At 37.5% G+C, this 17,462-nt stretch overlaps 1 protein-coding gene across 1 annotated transcript; it reads left to right on the top strand.

The window, feature by feature from the left end:
• The first annotated feature begins 5,784 nt into the window (after positions 1 to 5,784).
• On the top strand, positions 5,785 to 17,182 carry LOC123880025 (protein DDI1 homolog 2). The gene is made up of 10 exons (XM_045927908.1): positions 5,785 to 6,315; positions 6,560 to 6,766; positions 7,626 to 7,692; positions 8,230 to 8,388; positions 9,103 to 9,201; positions 10,082 to 10,244; positions 10,599 to 10,788; positions 13,657 to 13,749; positions 14,199 to 14,293; positions 14,963 to 17,182. Exons 1-10 carry the CDS (start codon positions 6,051 to 6,053, stop codon positions 15,041 to 15,043), a joined length of 1,419 nt encoding a protein of 472 aa, XP_045783864.1. The 5' UTR covers positions 5,785 to 6,050; the 3' UTR covers positions 15,044 to 17,182.
• Positions 17,183 to 17,462: the final 280 nt, after the last annotated feature.

Below are 17,462 nucleotides of genomic sequence, written 5' to 3'. Positions count from 1 at the left end.
ATATGTGCGTTGTAAGCAATTAAGTATATGTCACTTAGTTTAGCGGTGAAGGAAAACATCGTGAGAAAACCTGCACACGAAAGTTCTCCATAATGTTTTCAAAGGTGTGTCAAGTCTGTCGATCCGCACTTGGCGTGCCTAGACGGTGCCTATTCACTCTTCTTTTGAAGGTCCCAATATTGTAACTGGCAGGGAGAGATTGCGTATCCTAGCAGTGTATATTAGACCCACCAAAAACATTTCATGTAAAAAGGTAGCCAAGACTCACAAGTTCATAATGTTTTCACTGTTAAAAAGTTATGAGATCTCTAGTAGAGCCAAGCCCCTAGCTGAGCTTAGATTTGTGCTGGCCATGGGACCTATCCCAAGTCCAAAGTAATATAGCTCTTAAATGTTCTTGACTGTATCAAATTTATAACAATAAATAACAAATCACTCTACTTACAAGCTTTGATTCTACAAAGCCTACATCTTGGTAAAAAAAGGACGGCTTGGCTGTTTAATGTTCGTAAAACTATTACATGACATAACATATTTTAAGGCCTTAAGGAATAGTTTGTTCGACAATTACTAATTTGTATTGTACTTCGTGATGGTCGCAGAAGCAATTCCGGGCTTAGATGTCATTTCAGATAAAAAATCCACGAACTGTAAACGGCCAAGCCGTACTTTTTTTACCAAGATATAGGGTTTGTAGAATCAGAGCTTGTAAGTAGAGTGATTTGTTATTTATTGTTATAAATTTGATACAGTCAAGAACATTTAAGAGCTATATTACTTTGGACTTGGGATAGGTCCCATGGCCAGCACAAATCTAAGCTCAGCTAGGGGCTTGGCTCTACTAGAGATCTCATAACTTTTTAACAGTGAAAACATTATGAACTTGTGAGTCTTGGCTACCTTTTTACATGAAATGTTTTTGGTGGGATTTCATTTCTTTTTGGCAGGTGCCCTAGATTTTTTTGGATCTATTTTTTGTAGGTAAGTACATCATTTTCATGGCCCACTCTCTATCGTTACCTCTTTTTTTAAAAGCTTTTATTCAACTTGCAATGTACTCGTATGTAAATATGTTTGTTCGGGTGGAATCTTGCAACTCAATTTTGAAGCAGATATACCAAATTTCAGTCTTTTAGGACTTCAGGAAACACAGATACTTGGTACGTTTGATAAATCTGCCACGGACATCTTATCCTGAAAACTTTAGAATTCGAGCAACAGATTTTACAGATATGCATCTCATATACGAGGGGATGAAGGGGGACCCGATTTCTTAATTTATCTGTTGTTCATAATTGTTGAAATTCCTACTTAATGCCAAATTTCAGTCTTCTAGAACTTCAGAAAGTACCCTAGAATTTGTGACTAGAGGTTTTGAATGTCGATAAATCTGAAACTATAAAAGCTAGACAATTGATACTCAGTGCGTTTAATAAGTCTGCCAAGGACATCTTATCCTGAAAATATCAGCATTCTAGCGACAGAATTTACAGATTTGCTTTTCTCGTAAGAGGCGTAGAGTGGGGGAATTTCCAAAGTCTTAATTTTCCTGTAGTTTGTATGCAATTTCTAGTCTACATACCAAATTTCAGTCTTCTAGGACTTCGGGAAGTGCCCTAGAATTACAGACTAGAAGTTTGACTGTCAATAAATCTGAAACTATAAAAGCTAGACAATTGATACTCAGTGCGTTTAATAAGTCTGCCAAGGACATCTTATCCTGAAAATATTAGCATTCTAGCGACAGAATTTACAGATTTGCTTTTCTCATAAGAGGCGTAGAGGGGGGGAATTTCCAAAGTCTTAATTTTCCTGTAGTTTGTATGCAATTTCTAGTCTACATACCAAATTTCAGTCTTCTAGGACTTCTAGACTACAGGCCCATGTTCAAAAATGGATGGGTCATATGAACCACCAGGTGACGTATACAGGACGATATAAGAGCATAAAATAATAAGATTCAGCACTATGCCGTCACTTGTAAGCTGTCCAACAGAGTGCTGGTGAGAATTCAAAAGTGCAGGTAGAGTGAGTACATTTTGGTCATATATTTTTGTACGGCATTTTTACCATCGATAGATCCATGAAAAATAATAAGAAAGCGCGCAGTGCCGTAAAAAAATGGTGCGCCACAAAGTCAGTAAATTTTTTGATTTTCTGACCTTTTCCGGGGTAAATTTGGTCATTTAATTCTGTACGGCACTAGTTTCATACTGTTTCAATACAGCCTCTAATCCATTATTCCGCAACGCCGTACAAAAATCATGTGACAAGGGGAAAAAATTGAGGGTAACAACCCCCTCTCTTTCCGTGGTCCGGGGGGTGATTTGAAAAAGTACGGCTTTGGTTCCAAAACATTATCTAGCACTCAAAAGTACTATTAAAAATAATGCCGTCAAAAAATTAGTGTTCATTTGAATGTGTATCAATAATTATCTTAATTTCATGGTATACTTGATTTTTAAAGCTGTAAAATCATTTGACTCTGTACGGCAACTTTTTTTTTAACATGATAGTGTAAAATACTATTGTTGTATAGTATTGCCGTTCAAAAGAAACTGTTCTAAAAAAAATTATAGAGAAATACAAAAACTGAAATTTTTCAAATTATTGCAAAAGTTTAAATATTCATAGATTAATAAAATATAGCAATTTTCTACGCTTTTCCCTTGTTTTAAATAGTATTAAGATAAATAAATTAGGAAAAAAATATGCCGTACATTTTAATGCAGACCATATCTTTTAGGCTGATGAAAATGACGCTACCATTTTAAGGGTGTAGTACTTTATGGCCATCTGATACTGTACGGCATTAACATATTTTTGAAGAGAACAATTGATAATATGATAAAATCACTATGCCGTCTAATTGAAGTGAACGGGTGTGTATATAATATCCACATCCCCTACAAACCTTTGGACCAACGAAAATGTACGGCATGTAAAAAAATATTATCTATGCATAAAACACTTTCAAAATAAATTAATTTTATGTTGTTTCAAATCATCCCCCGGACCACGGAAAGAGAGGGGGTTGCTACCCTCAATTTTTTCCCCTTGTCGCATGATTTTTGTACGGCGTTGCGGAATAATGGATTAGAGGCTGTATTGAAACAGTATGAAACTAGTGCCGTACAGAATTAAATGACCAAATTTACCCCGGAAAAGGTCAGAAAATCAAAAAATTTACTGACTTTGTGGCGCACCATTTTTTTACGGCACTGCGCGCTTTCTTATTATTTTTCATGGATCTATCGATGGTAAAAATGCCGTACAAAAATATATGACCAAAATGTACTCACTCTACCTGCACTTTTGAATTCTCACCAGCACTCTGTTGGACAGCTTACAAGTGACGGCATAGTGCTGAATCTTATTATTTTATGCTCTTATATCGTCCTGTATACGTCACCTGGTGGTTCATATGACCCATCCATTTTTGAACATGGGCCTGTAGTCTATTCGGGAAGTGCCCTAGAATTACAGACTAGAAGTTTGACTGTCAATAAATCTGAAACTAAAAGCTAGACAATTGATACTCAGTGCGTTTAATAAGTCTGCCAAGGACATCTTATCCTGAAAATATCAGCATTCTAGCGACAGAATTTACAGATTTGCTTTTCTCATAAGAGGCGTAGAGGGGGGGAATTCCCAAAGTCTTAATTTTACTGTAGTTTGTAGGTATGCAATTTCTAGTCTACATACCAAATTTCAGTCTTCTAGGACTTCGGGAAGTGCCCTAGAATTACAGACTAGAAGTTTGACTGTCAATAAATCTGAAACTATAAAAGCTAGACAATTGATACTCAGTGCGTTTAATAAATCTGCCAAGGACATCTTATCCTGAAAATATCAGCATTCTAGCGACAGAATTTACAGATTTGCTTTTCTCATAAGAGGCGTAGAGGGGGGGAATTTCCAAAGTCTTAATTTTCCTGTAGTTTGTATGCTATTTCTAGTCTACATACCAAATTTCAGTCTTCTAGGACTTCGGGAAGTACCTTAGAGGTTTTGATGATCATCAGTGAGGGACGAAATCGGCGTATTTTAGGTATCAATAAATCTGTAACCATAAAAGCTAGATATTTGATATTTGGTATATTTGGTAAATTTGCTGAGGACACCTTATACTGAAAATTTCAGCTTTCTAGCGTCATCCAGACCGAAGTTATGACGGGTCGAAAATACGGCGAAACACTTCGAGAAAAAGGTACGTAGCGCCCCGGCCGCCGCGTTTGGCTCGTCTTGGCGGGGGCACTGCCGTGCCCCCTGAAACGGGGAAGCGAATCGCTTCGAATGACTCAGTAGAATTTTGACCACAGTACTCGGACGCCTTTGATCTTGTGGTAAATGACGACCACTACGACTCTAGTCATATAGGTCCCGGAATTACTGGGGCCGTCTCTGGTTGCTCCCTTACCCCAGAATTGCTCTGTCTAGATGGCTTCGTTGAACATCAGGTAGGTAAAAACATACTATACGATTTGTTTATTCTGATACAAGTTAGCTCTAGATTGCGATCTCACCTGATGGTAAGTGATAATGCAGTCTAATATGGAAGCAAGATAACTTGAACACATATCCCTGATCGGTTTCTACGGCATCGTACCTACCGGAATGCTAAATTGACCTTGCCGGTAGGTATATGCCGGATAAATATAAAACTAATTATACTTTGTGTTTTATTTTTACTCTTTAAAATCCAAAAATTAAATAAATAATCCGATTTGTAATTAAGAGCGATTTTCCAAATAATATTTTAAGGATAATCGATCTGAATTTATAAAACGGATTATTTTATCCATTGAAGAAAGTTTACTTTAGGTAACTGGCAAGGGCCATCTGTCGGTTTATCGGGTACTGAATCATGGTTTCTACAATAACGCCATCTGTCGAAGGTGGAGGGAGGCTTTCAAATAATAAAATCCAACGCAGTGTTGCCAGATGTACGATTACGAGATTTAGCAGTCGAGATACGAGAAAAATAAAATCTTGTACACTTTTGTACGAGTTTTTAACTATGATGACTGCATGCGCCATGTTTTCTAGCCAAAATAATTACAAAATGAAAATAATAAAATAAAAGATCGACTAAGCCCATCACTAGCTTCATTACATCAACCTTTTATAGTAACCTAGTTATAGTCAATACTCAATAGTATTAAAATGTCTATTAATTAGATGGCGTATTAATTACTGTACTATTCGTTTCATTTGAAAGCTACGCCTTCAAGGAATGATTAAACCTACTCTTTGAGCCTCAATAGCTCAACCGGTAAAGGAGTGGACTGAAAACCGAAAGGTCGACGGTTCAAACCCCGCCCGTTGCACTATTGTCGTACCTACTCCTAGCAAAGCCTGACGCTTAGTTGGAGAGGAAAGGGGAATATTAGTCATTTAACATGGATAATATTCTTTTTAAAAAAGAAAAAAAAATCGAAAGCTAGTAGGACCCACAGATTGCTATTGCGCTGGGACCATATCTCATTAATATCGAAATGACGTCATTTTTACGTCAGCCAAAATGAAAATATAGCTAACTACCATCAGCTCGAAACTTCAGTCTAGTACTGACGTCACTAAAACGGCGGCCAAGCGCAGTACCTAGTAATTTGCGGGACTGTGTAAAATGCAGATATTAGGAGATTTTTAAATTTTAAACTATAATCTTCATTAATTATAAAGTTCTACGAGATTATCTTCCAAAAGTACGAGATATTTGACATCCATGGTACGAGAAAACATGGAGAAAACACTTTCGACATCTGGCAACACAGGGAAACACTTGCCAGTTGCCACCATAAATTATACGTATAGAGCAGACCTTTGCGAAGTTCGGACTTCGGGATTTAGTAGGAATAAATCAAAAAGTTTTATTTGTGCGTGTTTTCTGAGAAAAACCTGTGCATTTTCCAAACGCGTGCGTACCCTACAATGTTTTGGACAGTCATTCCCGAAATATAAATAACACATACCTCAGTGCCGCGTACAAGTCCAACAGTTTACAGTAAACAGTTCGCTCATTCTCTGCGTATCATCAATATTTCACAATGAAAGTAACAGTTTCCACGTTAAACGATGAAATTTTCGTCCTCGACGTGTCCGAGGACTTGGAGTTGGAGAATTTTAAGGCGTTTTGTGAAATAGAATCAGGTTTTCCCGCGTCTCGTATTACTTTGACTTTCAACGGGAAACCTATGATTAACGACAAGAAATCCTTGAAAGAGCTGGGTGTACACGACGGAGACGTGATTGTGATGCTGCGGATGGTGTCACGTTCGGACTCCACGCTGAATGCGAACGATGCTAACCAAGGTAACCACTTACAATAACATTCCACGCACTTAGCGTGATAATAACACTGTTAAAAACTGCATTGTCATGTTCTTTTGTTGTCAATACTGACATTCTGTCACATACATGCACATATCTACTAAGAATGTTTTTAAAATGAAAATAAAGTTGTCATTTGAGCATTGTCAGAAACCATCAGCAACACATTTTTGGCAATGTGAATCAAGAATCAATAAATTACAAAAAAAATATCATCTATTTTCAGCTTTACCTACTGGGTTGGCAAACCTTGACTTCAGCAATATTCATGTGCCGCAAGGCGCTGCCAGTACCTCTATGGCTACCAGGACTGCACCCGTAGAGGAAGACCCACGCATCATCAGGGAAATGTTCCTGGCTAACCCTGACCAACTTGCTTTGCTCAAACAAAACAACCCAAGATTAGCTGATGCATTGCTAAGTGGCAATCTTGGTAAGTATTATTTAGGTCTGTGTTGGCGTTTGCTGCCGCGCGTGCGGTACCTTTTTGGAGTGTTTTTTTGTTAAAAGTGGCCAGTTTTTGTGTTTCATTGGTGTTTTTTGGTCGTGGAATTGACTGGGGAGCGCCGCGCGTGTGTCGCAGAGCACTGGCACAGACAAAGTCCATACTCATATAGTTTCCCTAACTAGTGAATAACTACAAACTTGACATTGGCTAATAAAAATAAATTGGCTAAATGTAAAGCCAGAGGAGAGAAAAAAAAAGTATCATTCATTTTACACCAGTCACTGGTGGAGTATTATCAGATTTGTTTCAGTGACTCACTCCATTGAGAAACTCTTCTCAGAGGCCCTCTTGCTGGCTTTAGTGTCCACACTTAAAACCGACCAAGTGCGAGTCAGACTCACACACTGAGAGTTCCATACTTGGGTATTATTTCCAACATTTTGCTCAAAAACATAATATACATAAAAATAAAGAAAAATCTGTTTTTGAATGTACAGGTGTTTTAACCCCTTTCATATGATACCCCACTTGGTATAGTTATCTTACTTTAAAAATTGAAAAACATTTTTTTTTAATGATGTAACCACAAATTCGCGGTTTTCAGATTTATTCCTGTACTTGTGCTATAAGACCTACCTACCTGCCAAATTTCTTGATTCTAGGTCAATGGGAAGTACCCTATAGGTTTCGTAACAGATACCACATACGGATGGACAGACAGACACACAACAAAGTGATTATAAGGGTTCCATTTTTCCTTTTGAGGTACGGAACCGTAAAAATGAAGTCTCATCAGCCATTTATACTGTGATCATGATAATTTCAAAATGACTGTTTTCCACAGATACCTTTGCGTCTGTCCTCCGGGAACAAATATCAGTCCGCACTGAACGCCAGCAGCAACGGATAAGGTGACCTCAAATTCCATATTAGTTCCAAATTATTGTAATAGAAATACACAGAAAGATTATTTTTTTTTTGAATCATCAAATGCATCTTACTACTTTTTCTGACAAGAAACCAGCAAAAACTCTGGTTGCTGTTTCTATAGATTCAGTTTACAATGTAATTGTGCTATGATATTATATTATTATTAAAAAGCAGTGGAAGCCTAGTGGTTAAAACTCAGCCATCTATTCAGGAGATGGGGGCTTGATCCGGGGCACACACCTCTAACTTTCAAAGTTATATGTATTTTTAAGTAATTAAATATCACTTACCTTATCAGTAAAGGAAAACATCGCGAGGAAACCTGCATGCCGGAGAGTTGACCATAATGTCTCAAAGGCATGTGTAGTGCACTTCTCCTTTTCTCTAACCTAAACCCTTCTTACTCTGAAGGATGATCTGTTCTCAGTAGTGAGCCGCCAATGTAATAAGATGATGATATTGTTATTAAAAGAGAGGTCCTAAATTAAAAAAAAAAGTGATAATATGGTTTGGCACAGGATGATGAATTCGGACCCCTTCGACACAGAAGCCCAGCGTATGATTGCAGAGGAGATCCGACAGAAGAACATAGAAGCTAATATGGAAGCAGCGATGGAATACAACCCGGAGACATTTGGAACTGTTGTTATGCTGTATATCAATTGTCATGTTAACGGGTAAGTCAATATCATCCTGAAACACTTTATCAACCTGGCACATTAGTGAGTGATGTGGTCTTATAAGTAGCAGATCCAGGGTTCAAGTCCTAGCAGGCGTAATTTGGGAATTTTTAATTTCTAAATAATTATGTCTAATCTGGTCAGGTGTTAGATTACAGCCGTAACTACGGTTGGCGGCACTACTACAGACCGATTGAGCGTTAAGGTACCAGTGCAGTGTAAAAACCGAATAGGTATGGGCTATCTTAAACTGCCATATTGCTTCCATCTTAGACTATATAATTACATACCTTCTATATTAATTTATATGAAAATATAATATAAAATTACTCTATCTAAAAGTTTTGCAGAATGCTACTCAAATCTTGAAGCTGACCGTACCTATATTCTAAACTTAGCCAAATATTCTAAATCTAATAATCGAAAGTACCGAAATCGTGGCACGTGCAGTACCTAGGATTACACTCTGTCAGCGCATTCGGCCTCGTGTTTCCTTGGAACTGCGATGCGGCGTGCAAATGTCGATAGCATATTAAATTCTAGATAACGGGTACATACCATGAATGATTTGATGATTTTTATTTGCTGATATTTTCACTGAGTTACTTTAGTCACTATAGCAGTTGGCTATGCCTGCTTAACACACTTGTACTCGTACAATCTACTATTTATCATTATGATTTTTATTGATTAGACGATATTTCCCTACAGGTTTCCAGTAAAGGCTTTCATTGACTCCGGTGCGCAAACGACCATTATGTCGGCAGCTTGTGCTGAACGATGCAACATCATGAGATTGGTTGATACAAGGTAATTGTGAAAATCATATCTTTGGCCTGGTACCAGATGTGTGAAATATAACAAGCAATGATAGAGCATCAAAAGCTCAACACTTAAGAAGCAGATGGAAATCCGAAAGGTTGTTGGTTGTAACCTCCACCAGTTGCACCAGTGTCGTATCCATTCTGTAAGCGCCCTCTAGTTACTTAAGTTATTATTATATATTTAATTACGCTATCATACATACACACTACAAACACTCACGCACACATAAAATTCCATCCTATTACCCGCTCTTACACCCCGCACCTGTCAGTTACCTTTGAACCGGCGTTTACGCACGTCGAGTCTGAAACCCGCTAACTGCGTGACGCCCGCTATACAAACGCCACGCGCCGCTTGTGTAAAAAGCTCATATAACGCTAAATTAATCACGCAAAACCCGCTATTAAACTGTAAAAACGCTACGCTAAGTAAATAAATTAAATTCGCATAAACTTTAAAATTAAGTGAAGTGTTCTGCGAATCTGTGCTTCGAAGAAACTATCCACGGAAAACGAGAAAGGGAAGACTCCAGACCATCCGGTGACCTATCCTGCCTAAATCCAGGTATTTATCCTACACATTCCTAGCACAAACTTTACACTTAGTTGGCGATGGTAGGGGAACAGTAGTAAACATGGCCTAGTATTCTTCAAAAAACTGCAAGTGTGGGTCAGAAATTCCATGAGTCTAGGTCAACGGCCAGTACCATATAGGATTTCTTGACAGACAAGACAGACAGACAAAGTGATCCTATAAGAAAAGAAAAATAAAGGTTAAATGCAACATGTGCGTCAGACTCCTGGCATAGTCTGTATCACCGCTTTATATGACCTTGTGTATTAATTGACTCATTGAATTGGTACAGATGGGCGGGCATAGCGAAGGGTGTTGGTGTGCAAAGGATCATTGGGCGTATACACATGGTGCAAATGAGGATCGAGAAGGATTTCCTCACCACCTCCTTCTCCGTTCTGGAGGAACAGCCCATGGATATGCTGCTGGGGCTCGATATGCTGAAGAGACACCAGGTATTTTTTTTTTAAATTATTTATTTATATCACATTATTCGTCTTTTTCCTTCTTTGGTCTAAAGAGATAGCCCAGCAAAAAGACATCAGTGAAATTTACTATAATTATAGCACAAGCCTAAAGATATACTTCTTAGGGTGACCAAACAAAATTGAGCTATGCTAAGCTGTGCTGTGCTGAGCTAACTTTCTGTTGTTGTTGTTTTTATACAAACAACATTGTGCTGTGTGGTGTGGTGTGCGACTGCCACAGCGCGACATGTATGAGCACCAGCGCAAGTGAGATATACGGGAAACTGACGGATTTTTTATAAAAAATAAAGGTATAGATGGATTAAACTTGTTCTATTCCAGTGCAATATAGACTTGAAACGCAACGTGCTTCGCATCGGTACAACGGGGACGGAGACGCCCTTCTTGCCCGAGTCCGACCTTCCAGAATGCGCAAGGCTCTCCGGTTTCTCAGAGGATGAGATCGTCAACCAGTCAGCCCGGGACCATGAAGAGAGACAGGTCAAGGAAGCTCTCGAGAAGTCCAAACAAGGTCGAGCAAAAAAGAAATGAGTATACTGCCTTCCTATATCGGTACTGATTCTGATGGCAACCAAATTTTAGAGTGTTCTCATCCCCCTCCTACCAATACGATAAGAAAAGACAGACAAACTTATTTTCATATAAAACTGTCGCACAAGCCCGCGGATTCGCTAGCTCAGTTTTCAACAATGAATGACAGCCACGGAGCCAAATTTACATTGGTTGATTCTACATTGCTACTTCACCGAGTGATAGTAAAATGATATTTCATAGAAAACCCTCAAGGGATTAGAAATAAATGTCAAAAGAGCTTGGTGGCCGTCATTGAACACTGAGTTAGCGAATTACCCCGCAGGTCTAATATCAGTAGTAGTAGCATAGTGTTTAAAATTTGTTGAATAGCACTAAAACTCCAAGTTGTTAATTTTAAATTTACTTTCCGCCCTTTAACAATATTGAAAAGAAAGAAGAGATTTAGACACTCTAATGTAGTTTGGAGAGAGACATACAAGACATCAGAATCGATGCCACTGTTTACTTTTGCTTAACTGTGCTGTCCAGCTTAAATGTATGGCACTCTATGAAACGGAATACAACAAGCGTCGTTTCGTTCGAGTGCCATATACAGGTTGTAACCAGAACGTTAGCAAAAACTTAGCGTCTTATTATACTACCTTATCACAATCCAATGCCAATAACCATATGCCTTTTATAGCGCTCGCATTGTATAACGTGCAAAACTCGGGTCAATGCCCCACCTATGACGCGACATTGACTCCGAGTGACCTATTTACGGAACGTTCGTTGACCTCTAGCGTCTGTCAGATGTTTCATATCGTCAACTATTGAAATTTGTAGTATTTTTGTGGTATCTTATCAGTAATCATTATCACTATCACCTGTCTTCGTTTTTTGCTAGCGTTCTGGCTACATCTGGTATGTGACCCGCGCGCCCGGGGTGCTTGCTATTTCAAGTCTCGTAAATTAATAACAATAGAGATGAATACTGAGCACTAACTTTGCAACAATATTATAATTTTGAATATCTTATAATTCTATCGCATCATTTGTCGCTCGTCTAGAATTTGAGGGGTTTTTTAAATTATGTTAAATTATTGACAACGCTTAAAATCATAAATATTATAAGTTGTTATAGCATATAAAATCAGTCTCAGAAATTACATACAAATATCTTTTTGCATCAGAATTAAGGTAATACTTTATGTTGTAAATGTTGTTATAAATACTGCTTTTTTATTTGCAAAATGAAATTTTTAAATGATTTAATTTGAATAAAAATGGTAAAACGAATGCATGGCTTTGCCTTCTTCATTAGGCAGCTGGCCCACCGCTGACGTGGGAGCGATCGACTATAGCTATCGACTATTTTCTCGCTGAACAAAAGTACAATCGCTGTATTATTACGTCTCAATAAGATAACTATAGTACATAATCGTTGATCGCTGACTATTAGAACCGGTGAAAACTCTGTTCACTAGTTTCTCGTCGTGACAAGAGCTATCAAAGAAAAACTCGCTCAGCGACGTTCTATTTGCGTTTATAACACGCGCGCAATATACGTAGAGATTAACTAACTAACTACTGAGCAGAGATTAACTAATGTATAACGGATGGTTACTCGCCCATCGGACTCGCCCCGCTCATAGCTCAGATAAAACTATCCTAACAGTATACTCGCTACTTGTTGCTCGCCAACTCGTTTCTAGTTTTTAGCACAACTCGTTTCTCGCTAATCGTCAGTAGTCGGACAACTGCCTTAGTAGAACAAGATAATTTATAGTGTTTTTTATTTGTAGTGTTTGACAGATTATGCTTTAGCTGGCCTAAAAGGATGGCCACGGTTTAAGGAAAATATTATATGTACAGGATAAAAATATCTACAAAGATATATACATCATAATTATTTACACTATCACTTTGCTTAGCAAGTGAATAGAAGTTTTCAGGCCAAAGTAAAATCATTTAATACTGTGATTTGATCGAAAGCAGCTATTAAAACGTCATTAAGGTAAATAATAATTGTATACAAACCATGTTTAATAATATCATTTTAGAATCATCTAGATTCTAGAACTAGATGCTTGCACTTCGTACGCGTGTATTTAGTCTCTTCAAAAATTCCGTGGGAACTTTTTGATTTCCATGGATTAAAAGTAAGAAAAGAACTTGTAAAAGTCTAATTGAATAAAAATATTTTGAATTTTGAATTTTAATTTTGAACGGGAAGTACCCTATAGGTTTCTTAACAGACACGACAGACAGACAACAAGGTGATCCTATAAAGGTTCCGTTTTTCCTTTTGAGGTACGGAACCCTTAAAATCATGTTGATCCGTTGCTCAGCGCGGCCTGATTGAACGATAATACTTAATAATTATTAAGTAAAATGATTTGACTCATAATCAAAAATTAGTGGTAATATAGTTCAATTCAAATAGTTCATCAATTTTGACATGTATGAGGTTTCACGTCACCAACGTTGATAGAATTCCAACGTCTAATAATGCCTGAGTTAAATAGACTTAAAAATCATATGTTTAAAGTACAAAATTGAGTACCACCGATTTCAATTTTATCAGGTCTCCGCTTGGAACGCTGGTTGTAAATGTTTTGATAAACTTGAGCTTTAAAACGAGGTATTTAAGCTCTAAACTCTGTTAACTCGTAGATAGATATTCTAAAATAAAGTGTACCGTATATGTTACTTAGAAAAATGGAAAATGGGTTATACTCATGCTTTATGTAATTTAAAACATTGTTAGTAGTTATCTGTATTGTACTAGTTTAATTTAGAAATTCGTTTGTAGTTGTTCTATAGAAACTATAGTATTGATCTTTATAAATAATTTCTGTTATAGAGAATACGGGGACTGCAAGACCGCCCACAACAGGCGCTCCTACTGTAACGTCTCAGGGTCAGCAGTCGAGCCAGCCGACGAATCAGAGAATCGGTATGTCTAACAACCATCTATTAGCAACTAACACTATATTACCATTAGATTACAACATGGGGTTATTCAAAAGGCGGACCAACAAATTCCTGAAAGGCCGGCAACGCATCGGCGGTTCCTCTGGTGCTGCAAATGTTCATGGGCGGCGGTAAGCACTTATCTTCAGGTGACTTGTCCGCTAAGCGTAAAGCTTAGTGCTAGGAGTAGGTACGACAATAATGCAACGGGTGGGGTTTGAACCGGCGACCTTTCGGATTTCAGTCCGCTCCGTTAACTGTTGAGCTATCAAGGCTTTTTGATTTTGATGCAATTAAACTGTACATCTCAGTGTTTAATATTAATTTTAACGTACATTTTAGAGTATAATTTTGTTTCTTTTGAAATGAGCATGTCGTTGATGCGAAGAGGTTTTCACTTTAATTATTATAGTCCTTTTTTTTTTTGGACAGGACTCGCGAATCCCAGCTTGACAATTTTGCCGACGGATAGGTTTAGCGAAACAGAGGTGGAAGAAATTGTAGCCCTTGGCTTTAATAGAGAACAGGTAAGAAGGATTCAGCAGTTCCAAAACTACTTGTAAATTGAATTAAATTTCACTGAATAAAATCTAAGTTAATGAGTTTGTCCTACGTACGATGATGACGTATGGCACTGAAACTTGTCCACAAGCTGAAAGTCGCTCAGCGTGTATGGAGCGGGCTATGTTGGGGATCTCTCTGAGAGACAAAATTCATAATGAGGAAATTCGTAGGAGAACCAGAGTGACCGACATAGCTCAACGAATGCGGCAGGCCTCGTCTGCCACAGAACTGATGGCCGCTGGTGCAGACGTGTTCTGGAGTGGAGACCGCGTATCAGCAAGCGCATGGTGGGACGACCTCCGACCGAGTGGGTGGATGAGGAAGGCGGAGGATCGTGTGTGGTGGCGCGCTCTCGGGAAGGCCTATGTCTAGCAGTGGACACAAATAAGCTGATTGATTGATTGATTGAGTAAAATCAATCAGTTGAGTTATTGTAATAATGCGTCTCCGGCTATGGCGCACGGAGCGCCTTTCGCGAGTTTTCTTGACAGACACGACGGACAGACGGACGGACGGACAAACAGACAGACAACAAAGTGATCCTATAAGGGTTCCGTTTTTCCTTTTGAGGTACGGAACCCTAATTATAAATTTTCTATTCATTTTAATTCTTACGCTTGTTAACTTTTCAGGCGATCGTGGAACTGAGGCGATTCAACGGAGACAAGACGCAAGCGACTGTGGCTCTTTTTGCCAAATCGCTCAAATTTTAACATGCAGGGACTTCAAAGGATAGTATGCACCGAATATTTCGCAACTGAGTGTTCGTTCGACTTTTATAACCTATCCGGTTGTTTCCTAATTCAGTTTTATACTTTGTTGACGACGTCAGTTTTATATTTTCTTAAGTCTGTAAGGCTGCGGCCACACGATGCGATTCCGGTGCGTTGCGGCGCCGCACCGCTTTGGATTTTAGTATTTAGCAACGCACCACCCCTATTCAGGCTCAAAATGTTGAATTCCTAAAATGTTGAATTTCAATCCCCAAAATGTTGAATCTTAAAAGTAAGCTTTTAATTCACATATGCGGCCAAGTGAAGGTATGTAAATAGCTCACTAATGAGAACATAAACTGGATTCAGGGACTTTTGAGATAGCCCCTGTCACAAAAATGGTCTAAAACGGACAACTTTGATGGTAAGTCTTTGATTCCTTTCTGTTTTAAGATTCAACATTTTGCGAATTCAACATTTTGGGATTCAACATATTGCAATTGCAAAATTCAACACTATAAGGATTCAACATTTTGGAGCTGAAGGATTTGTATGTAGCACGCCGCAGCGGCACCGCTCAGGCGCCGCGCCGCCAACGCAACGCATCGTGTGGCTGCACTCTAAAATGCATGTATAAGACATACATATAAGTTTACTTTAAGCAGAATTAGTTGTACCATATTTTATCCGTTTTTATATTTAATCCGTTTTCCAACATGACACCTAAATGAATTGAAAATAATGTAATTGTTTTTTTTTTTAAAGTTATTTATCAGCAAATTCGGATGTGATTGAACATAGTGGTCAAATGCACAATTCTGTTACGGCTGGAGTATAATTATTTGCATGTTATGTTGATTTTAAACTAGTTCACGTGTACTTAACAGCTCGAAGAATCATACGCATGAAAAAACATACACAAACAAATATAAATAGTAAATGTTGTTATATTTTAATCATTATACATCTCTCATGTGAAATACGTTGTTTTGCTAATGAAATCATTGTTTAATCAATAGTTTTTAAAACAGAGTGTGGCCTAACCAAGGATTTTTTACGTGTACTTAACAGCTCGAAAAATCATACATATACTTGTATTATAATCTTAAAACCATGTAAACAACAGGTATGAATTATTATAAAGAGTAAATATTGTTATATTTTATTTATATACATCTCTTATATGAAAAACGTTGTATTGTTAACAAAATCATTTTTTAATCAATCAATTTTAAAATTGTTTTTCGATTTGAACAGAGTGTGGCCCAACCAAGGATTTTTCACGGCTCTGGGTTCTAGTCCTTTTTAGCATTGACCATAAAACTGTACTATGCCAATGTCATTTCATTATGTGGCATAATATAGGCCATTTTATCATACTACTTGCATAAGAAATAAAAGCTATACAAATATTACCAACGCGGTATCAATTAATAATGGATTTTAATAAATTTTAGAATGAAGTTTAGATAAATAAAGGCTTATAAGACTTAAATATATGGATGATCGTAAATTCGAATTTTTTAACACTTGCACACACCCACTTATGTAAATAAAGAATTGAATAAACTAATTGGGATAACAGGTCTAAATGTATGTAATCCCTTTCATAATGCTCCTGGCGGAAAAGGATAGTGCTAGATTTTGACTTGTCAATTGTGTAGGTAAAACAGAATTAGCCATATTGTCAAACATGATTATTTTATTTTAAAAATAAGATGCAATCACTTTAATTTATTCGTTCTTATAAAGGAATCTTATGTGTCTTTTGATACGCCATGGCACAGTTTTTACCAGATATTGTGTTTATTTTTCTTTTTATTGATATACTGCCAAATCAGTAAAAATCTTTAGATTTATGTCTACAATAACAATACTTTTTAACAAGTTTCATAATGTTTTCCTTTTGGACAAAATTTAGTTATAAGGTGCATAGCTTCCTAACATAATCAGTCTAGAACTTTCGGAACTGATATGTTTTCGAAATAAAAATAGTTTTAAAGTGGTATATATATATTAAGTTTTGGGTTCGGCGAAGCAACAGGGAGTGTCCAACTAGTTTGGAATAAATATACCTACCTTTATTTACCTATATACCTTTTTTTATTTAGGTTACAATAAATAATTTTAAAGCGAAAATAGTACATTTTATTTATGAACTTGGATAAATATTGTGGATACATAGCCCACTCTCGCCAAACCTACCTTACAATTTACACCAATCCATAGACCTAGCCTTTTTCGGTTCTCCTAACCATATTTATCCAAGTTGTTCTGTTGGTATTTTAAGGCCGATTCACACCAAGTACGTACACGTGTCACTACGCGCGTGAATCCGTAGACATAACTGCACGCATTACGTCTACGCGAACGTTCACGTCACGTATGTATTTAGTCGATGTAACCCCGACTAGGGGTC

The sequence above is a fragment of the Maniola jurtina genome, chromosome Z, assembly GCF_905333055.1.
Source record: "Maniola jurtina chromosome Z, ilManJurt1.1, whole genome shotgun sequence".
Taxonomy (NCBI): domain Eukaryota; kingdom Metazoa; phylum Arthropoda; class Insecta; order Lepidoptera; family Nymphalidae; genus Maniola; species Maniola jurtina.
This window is presented reverse-complemented; position numbering and strand designations above follow the sequence as displayed.

Coding starts and splice junctions, on each gene's coding strand:
- LOC123880025 (XM_045927908.1), top strand. CDS start 6,051: ATGAAAGTAACAGTTTCCACGTTAAACGATGAAATTTTCGTCCTCGAC. Junction 10,245..10,598: donor ATATGCTGAAGAGACACCAG/GTATTTTTTTTT, acceptor GTTCTATTCCAG/TGCAATATAGACTTGAAACG. Junction 14,294..14,962: donor TTGGCTTTAATAGAGAACAG/GTAAGAAGGATT, acceptor TTAACTTTTCAG/GCGATCGTGGAACTGAGGCG.